At 38.4% G+C, this 23,473-nt stretch overlaps 3 protein-coding genes across 3 annotated transcripts; 2 read left to right on the forward strand and 1 right to left on the reverse strand.

Annotated features, from left to right (window-relative positions):
• Positions 1–4,827: 4,827 nt before the first annotated feature.
• On the forward strand, positions 4,828–7,477 carry LOC103711094 (probable indole-3-pyruvate monooxygenase YUCCA11). Its single transcript, XM_008797097.2, has 4 exons — positions 4,828–5,483; positions 6,572–6,805; positions 6,963–7,085; positions 7,185–7,477. The coding sequence occupies exons 1-4, from the start codon at positions 4,875–4,877 to the stop codon at positions 7,359–7,361; spliced, it is 1,143 nt and encodes a 380-aa protein (XP_008795319.2). The 5' UTR covers positions 4,828–4,874; the 3' UTR covers positions 7,362–7,477.
• Positions 7,478–8,762: 1,285 nt separating this feature from the next.
• LOC103711095 (probable polygalacturonase) lies at positions 8,763–15,337 on the forward strand. Its single transcript, XM_008797098.3, has 5 exons — positions 8,763–9,330; positions 9,790–9,910; positions 11,211–11,385; positions 11,478–11,548; positions 11,953–15,337. Exons 1-5 carry the CDS (start codon positions 8,878–8,880, stop codon positions 12,585–12,587), a joined length of 1,455 nt encoding a protein of 484 aa, XP_008795320.2. The 5' UTR covers positions 8,763–8,877; the 3' UTR covers positions 12,588–15,337.
• A 722-nt stretch (positions 15,338–16,059) lies between these two features.
• Positions 16,060–23,473, reverse strand: LOC103711034 (carboxyvinyl-carboxyphosphonate phosphorylmutase, chloroplastic-like). The gene is made up of 7 exons (XM_008797003.3): positions 23,121–23,473; positions 22,911–22,984; positions 18,834–18,916; positions 18,722–18,746; positions 18,546–18,565; positions 18,086–18,241; positions 16,060–16,639 (listed from the first exon to the last, which is right to left on the reverse strand). The coding sequence occupies exons 1-7, from the start codon at positions 23,411–23,413 to the stop codon at positions 16,280–16,282; spliced, it is 1,011 nt and encodes a 336-aa protein (XP_008795225.1). The 5' UTR covers positions 23,414–23,473; the 3' UTR covers positions 16,060–16,279.

Consider the following 23,473-nt stretch of genomic DNA (forward strand, 5'->3'; position numbering starts at 1 on the left):
TCTCTAGGTTTGAGCGGGCCGGGCTGGCCTCTCGGCCCGTGAACAAGTCTAACAGCTAAGCAAAGCAGCCTTGATGCGAGGAAAGGTCCTTACTCTATCAACAATAAAAGGAATTAGAAAAGAAAAAAAAAGGCGAAGCAATCTTCATCACCTCTCCCTCACCCCTTTTGTTGAGCCTCTCCTCTGATTCCTCCTCATTTTTATTAAAGCAATCTTCTAGCCACTTCACTTTTCAGTCATCCATCACATGTCCTAGCCACACCTAATTCTTCCAGGGAACAGCCCATATGCCCTTCCTGTTCCATTAACCAAGTCGGCCCACTCACCAACCCAAGGTGCAACATGGTTGAGCTTGGACCAATTCTTTTTTTTTTTCGAGCTTGGTCGAGACTATCTCAAACTGGTTAGGCAATTGATGAGTCGAGGTTAAACAGGATTCTCTTTGCTCAACTTGAAACTTGCTCAAACTAGCTAGGCAATTGATGAGTCGAGGTCGAACTAGATTCTCTTTGCCCAACTCAGGCTCGAGTAGGGATGTTTGTTGCCTCTAAGTCGAGAATGTTTACGCCTAGCTCGCTCATGTTCAACTTGTTTATATCCTTACCGAGTTGCAAACTAATGTCCTCCTGTGGGTATGTGTGCCTTTTTACCATCAAAAAATACGCTCTAAAAGAGGGAGATGGTGACACTTTCGTTTGCCTTTTTTTTAAGGATCTAAAAATGGTTGAAAACCATGATGGGCCATGGATTGGATCAAATCCAATATTCTCTTGTGCAGTTATAATAATTAAAAAAATTAAAATTGTTATATTTTCATCTCTTACTAATAATATGGGCGAAAGTTTATCGACAATATGTACCCAAGTCTTAATCAGCTTTACAAAACATAACAAAATGTGTTATCAGCTATTTTTGTCAAGAAGACACCAATTAGATAAGCTCATATGTTGATGTCATGTCGATGAAAATTGTTAGCCATATGAGACGTCAACTAAACTTAAACCTTTTTTGGGTTTAATTAGCGTTGCTTATAGTCATTATATCCGGTTCCTTTTATTTGACATAGATTGTGTCTAGTTATTAATCCAAAATCCCTTCTTTTTAAACACTACCTAGGCAGGTATCATGGTCAACTTCTTGTTTCTTTCTATTTGTTGATGATCAATAGGAATGAAGCCCCTCTACATTTGATGAATATGCAAACAGCCAAGTTTATCCGCCTTTGCAAGATCTCAAATCTTCCCCCATGTAGGGCCCAATATTTTAAAGTTCAATACTTGGTAAACAACAATCTTGACGGAGTAGGCAAAGAGAGTGAGAGCCAATGTTGAATCTTTCATATTCAAATGAATCTTGATGTACTGAATTTTGCTGTGGGATGACTCGAGTAGGGTGACCCTCATCATCCAAAGGCCATAAAATAACCACATGATGCGACCTCAGAGTGCATCGCGTCAATTTGTTGAATGTGCGACGGACAGGTAAACTATGGAATACAGAAAGGATAGCATAGTTTTCCATCACAAAAAAAGAAAAGAAAGGACAACATAGTTATATATGCTTTCAAATTCTACAGCCAAACCTAGTCTACTAAAGGGACAAAAAAAAAAGCACAGTTGCAACTTGAAAGAACAAAAAAATTCAAAAACAAAAATTATAAACAACATATAACGGAATTTGGTAATTATCAAGCATATTTCAAGGTTTTGCAACTATGGATCATCCATTTGCTTAGCAACCAGATATTCGAATTCGATTAAGTATTTATAGTGCAGGTGTCTCCCTACCTTTTTTTAAAAGGGATATGGCCATTTCAAAGATTAAAAAAATAGAAAGTTCTACTTTTACTAATTTTGGTGAAATTATTGCAAATCTTATCAATATACAAAATAGAGATGGATATTGAATGCATATAAGCAGTAGGTCATCGGAGTTATATTTGGGAGGTCATTACTAGATTTAGTGTTATAATAGCAAATATTAGACCAATTCCAAAACAAAAAAGGAATATTGGTGCATATATATAAGCAGGAGGATATAATGGGTCAGCAAGTGGGATAATTGCATGTAATGGTCCGTTAGGGTGACATCGTGATACCGTCCTTGTAGCCAATTTGAAGGCTTTGATCTCATCAAGGTTACAATAAAGAAGGAGGTGCTGATCGTGGGAGTTGGTCCGTCAGGCCTTGCTACTGTTGCATGCCTAAACATATTGTCCATCCCAAACATCATATTAGAGAAGGAGGATTGTAGTGCTTCTCTTTGGAGGAGGAGAACATATGATCATCTGAGCTTTACCTTGCCAAGCAATTTTGTGAGCTGCCACACATGCCTTACCATAGCATGACCCCAACCTTCATACCCAAGGATGAATTCATCTAGTACTTGGATAACTATCAAGCACATTTCAAGCTTAATATTCTTTATTGCACCATTGTTGATTCTGCTAATTATGACAAATACAGAGGAACATGGAGCATAACGGCTCATGACAAGGTCACAAGGGAGGTCAAAGAGTACAAGGCAAAGTTCTTGGTCGTGGCCACCGGAGAGAATAGTAAAGGGATGATACCGAATATCCCAAGTTTGAAGACCTTCTCTGGGGAGGTCATCCTCGATCTCTTCTTTTTATAAGTCGGGGGGCTGCTTACACTGGCAAAAATGTTCTAGTTGTTGGAAGCGGTAACTTTGGCATAGAGGTTGCGGAAGCGGTAAATATTGCTTATGATCTCTCAAACTTTGGAGCAAAAACCGCCATTGGAATCCAAAACCCGGTAACTTGATAGACCCTGTAACATGGTCTACATTAGTTTTACAATTTGCTTTATAGGATTTTGTATGTTTTATTCAATGTAGTTGTATCCAATATTTCATACTTGCAAATATAATCAATATCATGCTAGAAAAACACAAATAGGTTGGATTCGCTACATTTTTAAACATCATATGTCCCTTGTGAATGCACAGCTAGTGCAACTAAGGATAATCCATAGGTGTGGTATTTTATTAACCAGAACATATTTGTGAAGTAGATGTAATTTTACTTTTGGGCTCTTGTAACAGTTCCATGTGATGAGCAAGAAGTTGATGTACATGGGGATGGTTTTAGCAAAATAGCTCAATGTCAGTTTGGTGGGCACCTCGCTTCTTATGCTTAGCAATCTCAAGTACAGGGATTTGTCCAAATATGCAATTACAGGGCCAAAACTAGGCCCTCACTCTCTTAAGATTGCGACCGGTAGATCTGCGGTTATGGGGATATTTAATATCTAAATGTTGGTCTATATTCAATATTTCCAATATTTGGATTTTCAAAAAACTTGTTCAAAAGCACTATGTCCATTTAAAAATTTGATTAAAGATCTATGTTATTGCTTTTCTTATAAATTATGAATCTGGAATAGAGATTTTACTTACAATTCTTCCTATAGGAAGTTGTTAAGAAATGATAACAAATTGCTTATTTTGAATTATATATATATATACACACACACACACACGTATTGGCATGTCTCTAATCCCACATTGATTTTGTGTTGGGAAGATCTTGGATACCTATATAGGGCTAAAGAACTCAAGTAATACCTTCCTTGCCTTTTTAGATGAAGTCCTATTTTGTTACAAATGGCATCAGAGCAAACTCGATGATGGCCTATGTGGATTAGGGGATAATGTACCATAAACCTATTTTGGACTTTATTGGATTTGGATTCTAAGCCTAGTGAGAATGCTAGAGCTTAAATGGAGAGAGTGTGTAAGATCTCATGCTGGTATATATTTAGTTCTATATTAGTTGTATGCTGGGAAGATCTTGGATATTTATATAGGATCAAGAAACTCAAATAATATCTTTCAGCATCTATTGGGATGAAGGTATAGATTGTTACACTTTTGTTTTAAAGGAAGGCCTAAACTTGTTAACAACCATATGGCATTAGTTTTTCACTTGCAAACCCTAGCATACTGACTAATTGGTATGTCAACTAGCAAGCAGTTATCAAAAGGACACTAATGGTTATAGATGCATCTATTATATGTGTGTGTGTGTGTGAAATGAAGGTTTAGTATATGCAAAATTCTAAAATCGCTATATGGATGTCTATATGAATGATGTCGATATTAATGTGCTAGGCCTTTATTAAAGTTTATTACTTAATATACAATAATTATTAATGTTGTCAGTATTAATCTGCTTGGCTATTGAAATCTTCTATTTATTATAATTCTTTATATTGTTATATATTTGCGTGTGTGTATATGTGAAACGAAGGTTCGGTTTATGTAGAATTCCCAAATCGCAATGTGGATGTCTATACGAATGATGTCGATATTAATGTGCTAGGCCTTCGTTATAGTTTATTGCTTAATATACAATAATTATTAATTTTGTCGAAAATATTGTCCTTGACTATTCAAACCTTTTATTTATTATAATTTTTATATTGCTATATTTCATTTTATCAATACTTGACAAAAGGAGAAAAAAATCATACTTAAGGCTACTATTAGTGATGCCGGTATTAATGATGGGATTTATTGCATGGAGACTCTTTCGTAAAGCTTTTTTGTTCACCATGTAAATGCCGGTATTAGTAGCGGAATTTTTTACTTGACTGTCGTTAACCAAGGAACCATTACATGCCAAGAACCCTCCTATCATCCTACAACAAACAGGCTGACAAGTAGTTTATAAGTTTGTCACTCTCCAACAAATTTTGGCTCTTTCTTATCTCTTCATTAATTATGCGCACGAACTTCTTCTATGGTATCCACCTTTTTAGAAGGTTTGGAGGGTTGGGAAATCCCATAAGCAAAACCTTAGAGATCATAGAGAGGCAGAGAGTGGGATAAGCACCATCCATCCCTTAGGAACCATGGAAGATCTTGTTTTAATTATTGGTTGTGGCCCTTCGGGACTTGCCATGGCTACTTGCCTTGCAGTCCTCTCCATTCCCTTCATTATACTGGAGAAGGAGGATTGTATTGCTTCATTATGGAAGAAGAGAACTTATGATTGCGTGAAGCTACATTTAGCTAAACAATTTTGTGCGTTGCCTCACATGCCTTTCTCCTCGACAACCCCAACATTCATTCCCAAAGCTAAGTTCATCCAATATTTGGATGAATATGCTGAGCGTTTCAATATAAACCCTATGTACAACATGAATGTGGAGTCAGCTACGTATAATCGGGGCACCAAAAATTGGATTGTCACAGCCTGCAACACTATATCCGGGGAGGTCAAAAGATACGCAGGAAAGTTTCTTATTGTGGCAACCGGGGAGAACAGCAAGAGCTTTATTCCAAACTTTCCTGGGCTAAATAGCTTCACTGGTGTGGTCATCCATTCATCATACTACAAATCGGGGGCCCCATATGCAGGACAAAATGTCTTGGTGGTCGGCAGTGGCAACTCGGGGATGGAGATCGCTTATGATCTCGCCAAGTTTGGTGCAAAAACTTGGATTTGTGTTCGAAGCGCGGTATATAAATTTTGCATCACAATATCTTGTTTATGATTCACAATGCAATTTTACTTTAGTTAGTGTTTGCATGCCTAGGATTTTTCCGTTATCTAATGTTGTTCAATTACTTCTAAATTTTATCAATAAATAGCACAACATAGATCATTACTTCTTGTTAAATTCTTATTATGACGTCTGTCGTTGCTTTCTTTTCTTGTTCATGCGAGAGAGTTGTCCAATAATGGATTTGTTCTCCTTTTTAACATTGTTTGCTTTGGCTATTCAAGCACATATGCATGCAAGTGATGCTATTAGATCACTAATTATGTTTGTTTTGGGGTGTCAACTAGTCTAATTTTTGTTCACGACAAACACCATTATAAGGCATCCAAGATGCGCACTTGTGGAATACTTCTTTTTAAAGTATTGGAAACCTAAATCAAAATTTAGTAGGTCAAGTTCAATGACAGACTAGACTCGAGAACTATAAAAAATAAATTCTACGCGCGTCTGTGAACTATAAAAGAAAAAAAAAAAAAGGGGTTTGTACCGGATTGGTTCCGGTTCGAACCGGTCTGGTAGGCGGCCGGTATGTCTACCGGGACCGGTTCAGTATATCTTGGATTCTGGTGTGATAATCATCAAGGAACTAATAATTTGGAATGGAGCATGGGTGGTAGTTCCCAATAGGTAAAATCTTCATTGGAAGAGTGCAGATTTGTCCTCATGATGAACCCATTCTATTTTGAGTCTCTAACCCCACATGGATTGGAACATATCCAGTGCTCTTACCTCTTATTCTCTGGCATGTAAGCTGGGGCATACAATAGATGATTATGATCATTAATGGGGATTTGTATTGCTTTTGTAAATCCTTAGCTATAAAAGCTATAAAACAACAAAGAATTAAACTTTTGGTGCTATGCATTGTAAATTACAGATTAAGATATAATGCAAAAGAAGTAAATTTATATTAACAATTAGCATCTAATTAATTTCCTATTAATTAGCAATGTTATTTTGTCATTTTACATTCCAGTATATCAATGCACTTATCAAATGTAGATCATGAATGTGATGGTGATTATGTGATAAAAATTTTGCAGTTCCATGTTGTTACAAAAGAAATGATATATTTGGGAATGAAACTCTTGAAGTACCTTCCAGTGTTCCTGGTCGATGCCCTTGTTGTCCTGCTTGCTAACTTTAGATTTGGAGATCTGTCCAAGTATGGCATCGTTAGGCCCAAGAAGGGTCCATTTCTCCTTAAGGCTACAAGCCGCAGGTCTCCCGTCATAGACGTTGGAACAGTTGACAAAATCAAAGCTGGGGAGATTCAGGTACCAGTGACCATCTCAAGTTTCCAAACTATTTTCATATCATATTATGTTCTTAAAATAATTTTCGAAACAAGGAGATATTATGGAGTAAGGCCTGATGAGTGTATGTCTTGTATTATATACTTTTTCATAGTACTAGTATTATGTCTGGTAACAGGTCCTACCAGCAATGACAAGTATCAATGGCAATGAAATTGTATTCTCGGATGGAAAATCACATTATTTTGATGCTATCGTTTTTGCTACTGGATATAAAAGTTCAGCAAACTGTTGGCTCCAGGTAGGAAATTTATTTATTTATTTGGCTTGAAGAAAGAAATATCATACGGGTCTCCTTCTTGATTTTTGACTGCTAATTTTTTTTTTTCTGTTGGATGAGGATGACCTTTTAAATGAGCAAGGATTCCCGAAACAAAAATTTCCCCACCATTGGAAGGGGAAGAATGGTGTTTATTTTGCCGGGCTATCAGGAATGGGACTTGCAGGCGTTTCAAGGGATGCTCAAAATATAGCAAACGACATCCATATGATCCTAAAAGCAAACGGAGCTATGTAAGTTGTTGATCAGTGCTGTTTGACTGTAATAAATTTTGGAAGATCTGGTATGAATGGCTTTGAATAGAGACTTGTCAAACATTATGTAATATAGCAAAGTATGGATGGTTCTGTTTGTATTGCTTATCAGAGACGTCTGCTTCAATAATTTTTGAGATGGTCATGGTATGTTGGATGTTGATTAAATCATATCACAGTTTCAGACTGCCTGGTCTAGGTTAAAAGATGGTATCGGAGGTCGGGCTTCGCCGCACTCAGCCAGACCCGATCCGCTGAAAACTGACTGGAATTGTGTGGAATTAGGGGAATGGAGAGTGTGGAACTGTGGGTACTTAGGGAAAGATCAAGCTTTCAAAGGTAAAGATTGAGTCAATATTATCGGCAGGGAAAGATGGAGCTTTTAAAGGTAAAGTTTGAATACATCCAAATGATGCTAAGAACAAAGAGAGCCATGTAAATTGAACAGCACTGTTTTGATCAATATGGTTGGAGTGCATGCCTTAGAATACGACATTTTTCAAACATAATGAAAATAGCAAAATATGGATAGTTTGGTTTGTATTGCTTTTCAACAATGGGTACCTTTTACCAGAAAAATAGGTATTGATATGGTCATCAAATGTCCAAGTTGATTAAATGGTATCATGATTTCACATTTGCGAACAAATGGTGCAGATTAAAATTGGTACGATGCAAATGGGTTGGTTCAGACTGGTTCAGGCTAGGTCAGCATTAGTCCTCTACCTGATCCTAGATGGTTGATAATTCCTGTGGCACTACCAACATGTCCTTAATGCAACGTCAAACTAGAAATTAGAAACTGGGTTGTTTTGGGGGCTTCAAATAATTGAATGATAGGGTGTAGAATAATGGGTACGGCCAAAATGTGAAAGAAAAGGATACATTTCATCCCCCAAAAGATGGAATGGGGGTGATATCGATCTTTTAACAGCAAGATGGGGTCAGTGTTACCCATTCATCGGGTAATTAGCTGCAAAACTACGGAATCTTATCCAATAAACCGGCTCCATCAACTAATAACTGAGATTCTAAAGGAATTAAATTCAAACTCTAAAATATGGAGTTGATTTAGGGAAGTTTTGATAAGAAGAGATGCACCTTTCATGAGCATATATGTGGTTGCATGAATAGGAAGTGTATGAAATGGCATGTAGACACAAATCGTGAGCAGAATCCATGGAAGGAAGTACTCCAGAGGGACACAATTATTCTTGCTGCAAGAAGAACCCGTGAGTCGCGGCGAAAATTTCCATGCATGCAAAGTGCCGCCGAACTAAACGGATCACGAGCTCCTCGTCCGGCCGCATTATCGTACATCTCGGAGCACGTTAAGCCACAGCTCCCTCCCACTACGAACCCACCGCTTCCTTGGAGTCGGTTCGAAAATTGCCAGCCATGGAGTACTAAATTTACTCCGCGGATTACCATAATCCCGTGAGCTATCTTATTATATTAGTGCTATTCCAGAGGCTGGCTCCTGACGTGGGAAATGAGACATGGAACTCCCGCAGAAGCCATGGCTCGCTTGCAAGGCATGGTGGTGGGGTGGTCTGAGGCGGCCTTCATGTGCCATCCTCCTCGGAACCATGGCCCTTTTGGGCCTTTCATGGCTCCAGACCACCCCTTCCCGGGTGGCGGTGGTGCCGGCGATAACACCGCCGGCCCCTGATGATGTCGGTGCCGGGCCGGTGAGAAGCTGCTCCAGCTTCTACCGGCCCGGCCGGTCAAGAGGGGTGGTCTTTTCTATTGAAAGATTTGGTGGGGTGGGAGACGGCAAGGCTTCAAACACTGAGGCGTTTCGGAGGGCTATGGATCATCTCAGGAAGTTTGGAGACAAGGGTGGGTCTCAACTCAATGTTCCAAAGGGGAGATGGGTCACCGGAAGCTTTAATCTCACCAGCAACTTCACTTTGTTTTTGGAGAAGGGAGCAGTTATCTTGGGGTCACAGGTATTCTCATGGAGTCCTATATATTGAATATTAAGTAATAAAGCTGTTCTTGATTTTTATTGGACCAACAGTATAATTTAGCTTGAGGTTTTGATTACTAGAACAGGGGGGTTATAGTTTGTAGGCAATGAAAGGGACTATGATGAGGCCGGAAATTAATTTATATTTTCGTTTTGTTCTTTTGATATAAAACGAGAGTGGTTATTGAAAGCTTTGATGTTAAACTGTCATGGTTTTCTGAATTATACCTTTGGATTGGAAACAATAAAAGATGATGCCGCACAAAATATAGTAATTTTTAGAAACTTTATTGTGAAAAATTGAGATAATCTTGGAGCCCTGTTTTTCTAAATTCGTGATAATCTATATCGATTTATGCAGCAATTCTCATTTATACTTCTCTTATTTTTTATCCATCTTCTTGATATAAGGAAATGGAATTTGGATTGCTCTGTTTAGGATCCCAAGGAGTGGCCTGTTATAGAGGCCTTGCCGTCGTATGGACGTGGGAGGGAGAGATGGGGAGGGCGCCATATCAGCCTCATCCATGGGGATGGACTCACTGATGTTGTTATTACCGGTACACCTACTTCTGCCATGTATGAATTTTCCTCTCTGCTATGAAGCTGTGATTTTATTTGACTCACTTCCAATGCTTCACCATGGTTTACCATGAGTAGTTGTCTCTTCTCTAAAGCAAAGTATTAAGGTACCATCAACAATACCAACTTCAGATAATTGGATCGAATCCGAGCGTAGTCGCAATTAAGGTTGTTTGCGTCGGACTTGTAGTAAGATGGCTGGCCTCTTGTTGCATGAGGACATAAATTTACTAAGGATTCAATCACATAGTACAGGGCACATGCAATGGTTCTACTTGTAGATGAATTTAGTTTGGATACCTAAGAAGGAAAATTTGAAAACTATTATAGGATATGTGAGAATATAGAAGAAAAAAAAAATTGTGCTGATAGAGGATATGTAAGTCCATGTTGGAGTTGCTCCAAAGGGCATAGTGCTTGTTGAATTAGATAAGGGTTACACTAGAGTTAGTGGATGTGCAAGCTCTGAGTTGGTATATATAGCCCATTCCCCACTTCCACATGATTCATGTTAATAGTCCCCATTCTCAACTTGGCTTCTCTCTCTCACCTTGTCTAGTTAATCACAGCCTTCAAAGGTGCTAAACCAAATTGATGCACTGGTATGTCATAGCAGTGAACTACTACTTTTGCAAAGACATCAATGGTGCACATCCAATAGCCATTGCAGACAGGATGATAACATGGAAGAGACTCACCAGCCTATGCTTTTCAAATATTCCCGACAAACTTTACAAGTGATGTACAGAACTTATATATCTCAAGATAAAAGAACTTTCTTCGAGACAGACAAACAATTATGGTTCTTTTTCTCCCTCAGATGCATCCCGAACTTTAACCCATAAACCAATTACCTGGTGTCATGAATTTTCACAAACTGCCACTGACAGTAATATGCACTTTGTCAGACAACCACCTATCTTCATTTGCAAAACTGTTGCCCAAAATTAGGAGATTGACACAATGTTGAAGACATGAATTCATGAAAAATAATTCAAAGATTATGTGGGTACTAATTAGCTTATCCTTCCTTAGATAATTTCATCGTATATAGTCACCACACATCTGATCTTCATCTAAGGAATCCTAGATGAGTACATTCACTTATGTCCATTTGTTTTTCTTTTTGCTCTTTGAAATATGCTGATGTACTGTGTAAAGTCTTTCTTTCACAGCGTCCTCCTTGTATTTTTCTTTTTTCCCCTTATTTTTTTGTTTCTTAGTTCCTTGTAGATGTTCTTTATTATTATAAATACTGAAGTAACCCTTGGTTTACAGGACAGAATGGGAGCATCGATGGGCAAGGAAGGATGTGGTGGGATATGTGGTGGAATAGAACACTGGAACGCACTAGGGGCCATCTCCTTGAATTGGTTAATTCAAACAACATTTTAATCTCCAACCTCACCTTCCTCAATTCTCCTTTTTGGACAATTCATCCAGTTTACTGCAGGTAAAATCTTCCTGAACTTAAGCTTTCATGGTCGCTTCAGATTACTTCTCCATTATCCTCTAAACTAACAGACAGCTTTTATGTCCCCTCAGTGATGTGGTAATAAAAAATTTAACAGTTTTGGCACCTCTTCATTCTCCAAACACTGACGGGATCGATCCAGGTAGGTTAATTTTTTCTGTATTAATCTTACTCAGTTGGTTCATTTAAACAAAATTTCAACAGATTCTAGGAATGATCTTTTACCAGATAGTCTGGAATTGTTGTTCTAAAACTATATTTCCTCAAGCTTTTGCATACAACAGTTTACCGTTTCCATAATTATAGCAACATATTAACTTCAGAGTTGTTTTTGGATATATAAGAAGGCAAATTATGACCTCAAATCCATTAGAATGTTGAAATGGAAAATGGCGCTTTTACTAGAATTTTCAATGTCCACGATATTTTCCTTTTTCTGGCTATATGCTTTATCAAATAAAAGCATTGAAACATAAAAATAACCTCAACTTTTAGTTCAAAATTTCTACCAAATCCAATTGCTAATTCTTCTAGCATATATTTCAGACTCGAGTACAAATGTGTGTATCGAAGACTGTTACATCGAGAGTGGGGATGATCTAGTTGCTGTAAAGAGTGGATGGGATCAGTATGGTATTTCCATGGCTCGTCCTAGCTCAAACATTGTTATCAGAAGGGTTTCAGGCACCACTCCCACCTGCTCAGGTGTCGGAATTGGAAGCGAAATGTCTGGTGGGATATCCAATGTGGTGGTGGAAGATCTGCATGTCTGGGATTCTGCTGCTGCAGTTCGAGTGAAGACAGATATGGGCAGAGGGGGATATGTTAGCAACATTACAATAACTAATGTGAAAATGGAGAGGGTTAAAATACCTATAAGATTCAGCAGGGGTTCCAACGACCACCCTGATGAGGGCTGGGACAGAAAGGCACTTCCTAGAATCAATGGTGTTTACATCAGCAATGTTTTTGGTCTCAGCATAGAGAAAGCACCAGTTTTAGAGGGCATCAAGGGTGCAAAGTTTGAAGGTCTCTGTTTGAGAAATGTTAGTTTGGGTGGTTTAGGCCCTGAGGCTAAATGGCGTTGTGAATTTGTTGCTGGAGAAGCCTATGATGTGTCCCCAGTACCATGCCTCCAGCTTAGGAGCAATGGATCTAAATCTTGGTGCAAGCACACCTAAGTCTCAAATTGCCTATGAATGTGACCATCCTCACATCAGCTTTTGGAAGAGTAATAGCCTGAATTTTATCATTTTTTGTACTTTTCTTTTCTTTTGATAGGTAAAGTCGGATACACACAAATTCTAATGTACAAAGAAATTTTCAGAAAAGAGTAGTGTCTATCAATTTTCAATAGCAAGGAAGCTCATAAGTTCTATGCAATTCCTTCATACAATGAAACCGAAATACTGTTCTAGGTATCTTGTCTGCTTGTTCTACTACAGAGAAGCCTCTTCTCAATGTCATTATTTTTTCATTTATACCTCTGTAATCATTTCCCTAAATGCTCTGTTATTTTTTCTGAAACAGTATACTATCATTTTATCCATTTGGCCCGGATATATTTTTGATGATATACATACATATATACATATATCCAACTTGAAATCTGGTCAACTGGATTCTGCTCTCTCCGGATATATATAGTATGTGAGGATCCGTGCGGCCATGTGTTTAGTTCTGCATCGGTTATTCGCCGGAAAGATCTTGGATACTTCTAATACCATGAAAACCATAAAATAACTTCTGGCTAGTCTTTTTAGATGAAGTTTTGGATTGTTACAAATGGTATCAGAGCGAACCTGGTCTATAGCTTATATGGACTATAGGACACTATGGCAAGGGCTCATTGAGGCTGACTTTATGATTAGATTTGAATGGATTTGGACTTTAGCCTGACGAAGATGCTAGAGCATAAACGGAGGGAGTATGTGAGAATCCGTGTGGGTGTGTATTTAGTCCCACATTAGTTATTTACCAGAGAGATCTTGGATACTTATATAGGACTAAGAAATTCAAAACAATAACTTTCAACTAGTCTTTTTGGATGAAGTTCTGAGTTGTTACATAGCAAACAATAAGAACAAATACACCGAAACAATTTCGAAAAGGCATATGAGGCATATACCTTTCTCACTGTTTGCGTCATGTTTTTGCTTCTTTTTTTATTTCCCTTTTTTTTTGAGAAAGTTTTTGCTTCTCTTATTGTTTTCTATACTCCTTTCTTAGCCAAAGGACATAATAATGGCCACCTGAACACGTTACATACTTTCTCTTAGATACTGAAATTTGGTCAGGTGTCTGTTGTCGAAAGCTGCATCTTAAAATGGATATTGGCTTGGAACATCCATAGACTTGGACCTGTATTTGGCTTGGAATAACTCTATGATGCATACTAGAAGATATACTGCTATTAAGTATACTATCACACATTATTTCTTGCTTCATGTTTCTAAAACTTTGTTTCTCATTGTGGTGATTGTGTATGTAACATCAGATGCAAGACATGCAGATGTATTTCGGGATGCTACAATTAGCTAGCTAATTACCAGGACAGCTTATGCAACTCTGGTCATGTACTTCAAATTTGATTCTGTTTTTGGTGCAAAAAAGAAGCACTAAAATACAATCAGGGGAGAGGGAGAGAGAGAGCGCAAAGATTGATGGAAATAAAAGTTGGTTCGGTGGACTAGTTGAACAAAGGAAGATTGACTTCACTGTGCGAGTTTAACTCTATTGATTTACAAGCAAGAACACAGGAGGCTCTCTAATTGCCGATGGTCATAAAGGGAAGAAAATCTTCAGTAAAGGTCATTATAGGTTTACTTCAGCATGATGAAAGCCTTCGCTACGACTTAGAATATCCAAACATTATAATACAATTAAACATTTTTAGCGATAACAGTGAATACTTTGGCAAATTCTGTCAACAGAGTAACATTGTCTTCATAGAAAATCCTATTATTACATAAGTATTCATCAATTTTCTCGGTTGTTTTTCATTGGCTCATGCAAAAAATTTTGCATGCACACATGCATTGACATACAACTAAGGCATGCATTGTATATGTTGAAATGAATAGTTGCAAGAAAAGAAAACCTTAGTAATGAACATTAAAGATAACATCTCTAAAACCAATATTTCTCCAAAAATAAAAAGTAAATTCAATTTATTAGATACTTAAGATTAAATATTATGTTTATAAATTCGTATTATTGATCCCATCGCTTTGCTATGCCCAAGATCCAATTAGGGGATTAGCATTTTGCAATAATCTTGATCAGAAATTGGCTACCAACGTATTTCATCTTTTTTTCATTTCATCTATAAGTATAAGCTTATCTTTGCCGAATAAGATCAAAGAAGAATTGACAAACTTGTTCAGTTATTTCTTACTAATAATATTAAATTATTGATTAAACTCTACCGATCCATTATGGATTTCTGAAAAGATATAGAACCAATGTAACTAATCATTCTCTGCATTTATTTTATCCTATCTCTCTAATCTTAGAGTAGAAAGAAAACAATATAAGCAGCAGCAGCAACAATGTACCTTGTTGGCTTTGCTTTTCTCAAGATACTCTTCGATGATGCCGGCAATTAACTGACGAGGCGGTGGCTGCTGTGGTGAACAGAGCGGCAGCCAGGCCAAGAAGTGCAGGCCTTCTTCCTTCAATTCCTCTTCCTTCTTTTGGTTCTGCTGCCCAATTCTGGGCAAGAAGACAATCGACGTGGTCGATGCTATAGGTATGAGCTTCAAGCTGGATTCTGGTGCTCCTGAGCGCATAGTACCAAGCCAAGGCACCGGAGTTCATGGCAGCCATTTATTCTTATTGGAAGGAAAAGGAAACCCACTTGCATGAAGAGATGTGGGTGTTCTTGGCTATGAATGGGCTGGGAAAGAATGGTGGTGAGAGAAAGAACGGGTGCTGGGATTTTTTTTTTTTTTTTTTTGTTTGTGGAAGCGGTCAGGTGGGGTGGGATATAGCACATTTTTTTAAAAAAAAAAAATCGAGTACACGAGACTCCTTCCACTACAGAATTTTGAAAAAGTCAGACATATGCAGCCTTAACCTCGCGCATAAAGGGATTCTACCATGTTTTTAAACTCTGACATCTAATGGAGTAGCCTTTTCATTGGGCAAAGCCCTCACAGCATGATTAAAAAAAATAAATCTCAAAATGCCAATTTTCAATATCTCTTAGCTTAATAAGAAATCTGCCAAACAGTTCCCAAGCCCATATATCCATGGCCATATAATTTTAAAAAGCAGTAATCTTTTAGTACCTGAAAAGAGAAAAAGCAAACAGCCTGAATAAATCACATCCATCCACAGGATATTTGTCATGCAGCCATGCTTGATGATACTTGATCTGGAACTCATCATTATACTTCTGGTACCCAAGTGTCTCCTGTACAGGGGTTTCTATGCACCATTACTCCCGTCATATTCATAGTTCAAATTCATCAGAAAGAGAAACCACACAGCTCCTGTCACAATTGATGATAAAACAAAAATAATTGAACCCATGCACTAATGCACAGATCTTGGATTTATTCTGAAGCCTCTTGTATTAGGATTACCTCCATGGCTGTCCGTTATATTCCCCAAAGAAATTCTATGGTATCATCTAAAATAATACCAGAATTCTAACTAACATAGAAAGAGTATCATGCTAATTTATCTTCAAGAATATGAATAAACTCCTCACGTGCCTTAGTAATAGAGAAAATAAGAACAAACTTCTGTTCAAAAATTTGATCAGTGGACTGGAGATGGTGACTGCCAAAGCTTTTAGATCAAAATCTAATGAACAGCATATGAAGCATTCCTGTTCCGCAAAAATTCCGGACATTGTTACAGTTCTTCAGACTTCAACAGAACTTTTGAGTTTAGAATATCGAGATTCAAGTTCAAACCAGGATTCCAATCCAATCAACTTGTTGAACTCCTCAAATGTAGCAAGCTCGTAGAGCTGATCTCTGGTGGTACCTGCCTCCTTCAAAACCTTGAGAATGTCAATCAATGCGCGCGCAGATGCATAGAGAGTTGTAAGAGGATGCACAATGAGATGGAAACCCATTGCTTTGAGCTCCTGTGGCGTGTGCAAGGGTGTAACTCCACCTTCAAGCATGTTGCAGACCCTGTAACCTTCTGTCCTCCTACCAATTTCCCTGAGCTCATCATCATCCCTTGGTGCCTCTACAAAGCAGGCATCTGCTCCTGCCTGCGTAAGGTAAAAATACCACTTTTTAAGTCATCAAAAGTTTCTCTACAATATAGAATCAATTCATCCACATCTGGGAGCTCCTAGTCTCTTTAGCTTAGCCTAAATGAGATAAACTTAATTATATACATGTTGCATTAAAAAAAAAAAGATATCACTGCAACCGCATCTTAATATAATTATGAGAAACAGTTGTAGTAAGTCATCAAATCATGATGGTTCATACTTTGTGTCACAAGGTCGACACTAGCAGAATTTCTACAGTCTGTCTTATTTGAGGGCTTACCGACATCAGATCCCTACAAAAGTCCATTAATATATGTTGTAATCCAAAGAAGGGTGGAGATTGTTAAACTATCCCGTGAGTTACAATAAAACCATGGGAAGGTATTTCTATCATCTGAGTGCTGCGGAAACACTAGGAATTTAAAAAGAGTAAAATGAATGTAAGGCTATATAAAAAAACTTTTGACAATATCATTAAAGCATATGAACAAAATTGGCATTGGACATATGGTAACCGGAATATAAAAGGTTAAAGATCAGTCCCTTTCGTACCAAGGTATGCTGCATACCATACCGTACCGTACCGGTTCGGTATCCGGTACCGTACCGATACTCGATATGCCAAAAAAATTCCATACCGTACCATATTGATACTATACTAGTGTGGCACTGGTATGGTGTCCGGTACCAAGACGGCAGACCATATTTTGTACACCATAAAATATTAACAGATACACAACCATAGAGTTCATTTCTTGAGGAGATCACAGATTCTGTTAGTAGAGAACAAAGTGACACACACTATAAGTCTAATAGAACTCAGAATAGTTTTTCATTTGCATTTCCCATGGTAATATTAAAGGGGGCATATTAAGCATAAGTTATCTCAGTATAAATCCATTTTTAATTGGATAAATAATAAGAATATCATAGCGTAGCAAATATAGCAGAAACATGCACAGCAGAAAAATGGTTGGAACAGAAAATTGCAGATTGTACTTGAAAACATTTAGTTTAAGAAATTACTTCTTGGAGAGGTTTATATAGATAGACATTGTTTGTGAATAGCCAAATTGTTAGAGAAGTTTGGTTTGTTAAAAAAAATTGAATTTATACTCTCTGTCAATGTCCAAAACATTATCATGCAATTGTTAAAAAATATATCTACATGAATAAGAATGTTAGAGATACTTGTTTGTTGTACAGGTGTCAATACTCATTGCAACTCTTCCAGCTTTATCTCTCATATCATGATATTTTTCCTAGCTCATTATGCAGACGGGCATGCACTCTTTAAAGGAAAAAATAAATGCCATATATATTGGTAAAAGCATATGCCAATACAAGAGTATAAAGTTAGGTAGCAATTTTGGGTATTGACAAAAATTCCAAATAAACTGCTAATAAAAATGCAAATAGTTAGAATTTTTAATAGAATACCTCCATGTAGAGGTTAGCTCGTGAAATTGCATCAGACAAACCCGACTTAGCAGAGGTTGCACGAGCATCAGTTCGAGCAACAAGAAAAAAGTCACTATCGCCAATAACATCTCTTGCAGATGCTATTTTTGCTGCATGTTCCTCTGCCGATATCACCTACAATTAGGAATTGACAAATAACCATATTTAAGGGTCAATTGTCAAAGCAGAAAACATTTTATAAAGATAATATTCACTTAAGGCACAAGCACACATAAAATTTGTCTATGTAGAGGAAATGGAAATGCATGTAATTTCTACCAAGTAAAACGTTTGCATGCATGCATAGATAAACATCAGTGAGTAAATTTTTGTACAGATTATCAGAACCAGTCTTTGATATACAAATAAGATTTTGTTTGTAACATCTAAGAGAAGTTGCAGGGAGAGAAGAATTTAATATCACCCATAATAAAATTACCTGTTTGCCTCGCATATGTCCTTGTCACCCACATACCAGACGAACAATAACAATTGTTAGAATCATTGCAAGAATAATGTCAAAATATAACTGAAAAAAGACAATGTGCTGCATATATCAGACAATAACATAGAATAAAACAAAAGTAAATGAGGGACGGAAGATGGTTCTCTCACCACATCTCTTTGGCCATGCTTGATCCTGGAACAAATGTGAAAATTTGAGAAGTGATACTAAAAGGTGCCGACATAGTAAACCTATATTTTTTAGTATAGTGGTTGTTCATACCTCAAGAAAGCAACCAGCAGCACCGGCTGCAATTAGATCTTTAACAGTCCTTTGAACATTGAGAGCATTGCCACCTCCCGTATCTAGAATATTTTTAACAAAGAAAATATCTCAGATGCACCTTACAAGATGTAACAACACAGTCAAATAAGCAATGAAATTGATTTAAAGGAGACAATGTTTAGTAGCTAGAGAGCGGCAATGCTTGTTCTAGAAATAAGAGTTCAAGATAGAAAAGAATGGAAAAAGTGAAAAATTTCTGTAGAAATATGTCTCAGGAAACTACACTGACAGATGCAAACAATCAAACTTCCCCATAAGTTCACAATTATACCAACTTTTTTGGACCATAAAATTCTGGCTTCTGATAAATGTTGTCTTGAACAGAATTCAGTAGCTCCATTTGGTTCATATTAATTTTATGTTGCATTGAATCCTGGTCTATTATTAACTTGCACATTGAAACCAAAAGAATGAATAGCTGGCTTGGGTCTCATTTGTGATCTATCCAAAAACAACATAAAATATTTTGAAAGTTGGAATTGTAATGCATGATAAGCTAGAGCCTTACGACAAGTAACAGGTAGATAGTTTGACTACTCCGTAATTGGTAGTCCTTCCAAAATTAAATGGATTTTGTATATTAATTATGTCTTTGTTCTCATTGGAGGTTGAATTTGAGCTATGAGAGTACCAATTCATTTGATGATGATCAATAAAAAAATTGGGTTATTTGTGGAAATGAATTTAGGTCAGCAACAAACTGGATCCTGCAAATGATAATAGAATGTTATCATTCTTAAAGGATCTTCATAACCAAAGAACCAATTGAACCATTTGTATTTCCTCTAAAACACAAACCTTTTTCATAGTTTCAAATGAAATAACATTTGAACCATGATTCTGATTGTCACAAGCAAGAAGCAAAACTTCTGTAAAATATTTGAGCTTCTTTTATCTAATTCCTTCATGAAAACCAGAGGTTATTAATGATGAGTTTGTTAGTCCTTAAGAAGTCAAGAACCAACAAATAAGTAATTTTCCAATCTTAATTTTTAACAAACATTATCTGAGGCATAACTTTGCCAAAGTTTGTAGTAACATCAGGCATTATCTCATTATCATTATCCAATGTTATTATTAAATTGTAGGAAACATGAATTTTTAGCAAATACTCTTACGTCATAGCTATTGTTATATGAATGTGTTTCTTTTGTACCTAACTAGTGGTTTGTCAAATTAAAACACTTAAAAGCATACACTTGATCATACAGGAACATCTGACAATTAAAATAGAACTTAAAAGCGCTAGAATGGGTGAAAAATGTTAAGGTGCAAGATATGATTGCCAAAAACTATGATTTTCATCATAGCTCATATTATAATTAGTAGATATGTCTTTTCAATAAATCTTCTTTTTGCTTTGCACAAAAATCCAAAAAACAATTTCATAAGCAACAAGATACAACTGACAAGCTCAAGCCACAAGATGATGGAGTCATCAGTCCATGATTTTCTTTTCCTTCTTAGGCAATGATCAGAATTTAAGGCACATCTGTATTAGAGTATTCTTTATATATTTCTTTTACATGTTATAAGCTTTTTTGAAGTAATTTTTTGGCATAATGTTTGCTGAAGTTGGGACATAACTTTGACCAAAAAGGGTAATATCACAATTATGTAAGGTCATCCAACATGAATTGATGAATTGTTAATTTGACAAGTTAATTGATTTCCTAGTAACATGATTTAACTGAACAAAGGTTTCATCCAGCTCCAGCCTGAATAAGAACTATAAAGAATCCATTTAAGTTGCTATACGATGTTTTCTTAATGAAACAATAGGTTGAACAGGTTCTCTTTAAATTTAAAGCAAAGTCAAAAAAGAAACCAGTAAGAAAGGGAGGGGTTTGGAACAAAAGTCCTTTCAATAATTTTTTATCAATTAGAGTAATTAGAAAGAGAACTCTTTGGCGGAAAGTGAACCTCACCAAATCCACTGTCTACTTCAGCCCCAAGATCAAGCCTCAACTCAAATCCAGCATAAAGCAGATATTGAGGGTGGGTGAGCAGGATGGGGTCCGGCGATACCTGAGAAAACCTGTCCCTAGCAGACGGCCTCGGAGGACTGATTGCAACAGTATGGAGCATAGCATCTGACAGAGATTAGAGGGGTGGTAGGCTAAGGCACTGTCGATGATGGGCAGAGCCATCTTGCTAAGAGTTGTCTTAAGTTCGATGCCAGTCTACTTGATGATCGACACCCTCATGCCTCAAGCCCTGCTGATGAGACTAAAGCAGATATTCAAGACCTTCCTTTGGGGACGGCAGGAAGGCAGAGGCGGTGTGCACTTGATTGCCTGAGAATTGAGATATTGTCTGCCAGCCAATGCGTAGTGGGGGTCTGGGTATCCAGTCACTTCAGATGAGGAGGCCCTAGCTGCTAGACACGTGGCGAGGTTCTTACTTGAACCGGATGGCTTGTGGTGCACCAAGATGAGGGCCAGATATGCGACATGTTCCACAGTATCTGATTTCCAAGTGACTCGGCACAGCTCCCTCATATGGCGAGACATGTGTGCTCGTGCTCTGCTGGTGCTGGCTAGCATTAGATGGTCAGTTGGTGATAGGCGATTGATTGAAGTCATGGATGATGCCTTGGTGTTCAATCAGTCGTTGCATACCTGGCCCACCTTGGTCGATGTTGAGTACCAAGGGACTCAAGGTATGCAACTTGTTCATGCTTGGGGAAAGGAGATGGGGTGTTGCGACTATCCAACGCATCTTTGGGGACCAGTTAGCTGAGAGAGTTCTGGCCTTGCCAATTCCTTTGGAGATACTCTAGATAGAAGGGTCTGAAAGACATCGTCCAAATCAAGAGTGAAGGCCAGTGACCTTTGTGATCTTTATAAGGTGGAGCCCACATAGAGAATGAGCGGTGGCTGGATTTGGAAGCTCCGTGTTCACCCCTGAGTTGCCTTGTTCTTCTAGAATGTGGCATGAGAATGCCTACCAACTAAGGGCTTATTGCATGGTAGAGGGCTGAGTCTTCTATCGGCTTGCGACAGATGTCTAGAGGAGGAGACGGTAGTACTGCTCGGGGTCAGGCAGACCTAGATGTTGGCTGACACCAGGCTCAATTTAGCTGCCACCTAGTCGCTAACAATAAAATGAGTAGACGACTTTTGTTGTTGATTGGAGGTTTTGGCAATCCACGACCCCCATCACTGCCTTCCTGGATTACTTGGAAGGAACTATAAGGACTTCTGTTTTGGGACCATGGGGGGTGAGGGCTGCTTACCTTGCCTACCACATCTAGCTAGACAAAAATGTTCTGGTCTTCGAGAATAGGAGACAACACCCAAGGCCAGTGGTCGATAAAGCCTTACTTCAGGTGGCCGGGTTCTCTCAGTCGTCTTTTGTTGGAGATGCCATGATTGCGAGGGACATCTAGGACTCCTGTTCAACTCTTGCAGCAACCCAGGCGGTATTTATCCGATGGGAGCCCTCACCCTCGAGCTTTCTCAAGGTTAATTTCGACGGCAACGTATCTGCAGATGATTGCAGAGTTGGAGCCGGATTTATGACCAGAGGTTCAGACTTTAGATTGCTTAACTAGGCTAGGCTCACCCTGAGAGCGGATCACATTCAGATTGAAGGCAACTCTACTGTGGTGATTCAGTGGATCCAAAGATGTCATGTGGGCACCCATTGCTACAGGACATCCTTAGGCTAACTAGAGATTGTAGTGCTTGCTTCTCATATCTACAGAGAGACGAACGGCGAACTGGGTTGCCTCTTTCTTTGCTCAACATTCGGGTGGCACTCTTTGGCGCAACTATGAAACCATACCTCCTTTAAATTCTCTTTTGCTTTCTAATCTTATGGGATGTATTCATATTAGACATGCATGATCTCTCTGACTTACCAAAAAAAAAAAAAAAATTATTCCTTGATATTTTTGCATATTTACTAAAATCTTCCACTACGAAATAGCCAGAATTTTTTTATAACTAAATTACGAATGTGCCATTTAGAGAGCAAAAACCCTAGTGGAAGTGATCGACGTTATCGAACCGGCATCAACGATAATGGGGATGAGCGGCGCCGCCGCGCACACAAATCGTGCCGTCTCCGCCATCTCCGGCGCCCTGAATCACCAGAAAGCAATACAAGAAACCATTTTTTCTTGAGAAATCAATAAAATAATCAGGAATTCACTTTTCTTGAAAAAAAAGAAAATAAAAATAAAGAAAGAGAGAACAAAGGAGGGGAAGAGGGAGAGACGTGAGGAGGCCGAAGTCCGGTTTGCCGAGGAGGGAGGCAGAGACGGCGTAACCGGAGATGAAGCCGACGCTGAAGCCCGACTTTTGGACGATGGCCGCCGATAGGGCGTCGTAGCAGCCCGGCATCAGCACCACCCCCTCCTCCTCGATCAGCCGGTGGATGCGCGTCCTCCCCACCGCCTTCACGACGGCGGTCCTCCGCCGGAGAGATCCCAGCGGGCAATGCGCCCTGCCGGTAGGAGAGGCGGCGGAGGAGGGCGGCCTCATCGCGATCGCCAGCGCCGTCGCCGACATTTCCGACTGTAGACTGTGGAGTGACTTGGGGGGAGAGGAGCGGGGAAGCGATAGGGGTTT

This window comes from Phoenix dactylifera, chromosome 10 (genome assembly GCF_009389715.1).
Source record: "Phoenix dactylifera cultivar Barhee BC4 chromosome 10, palm_55x_up_171113_PBpolish2nd_filt_p, whole genome shotgun sequence".
Classification (NCBI taxonomy): Eukaryota; Viridiplantae; Streptophyta; class Magnoliopsida; order Arecales; family Arecaceae; genus Phoenix; species Phoenix dactylifera.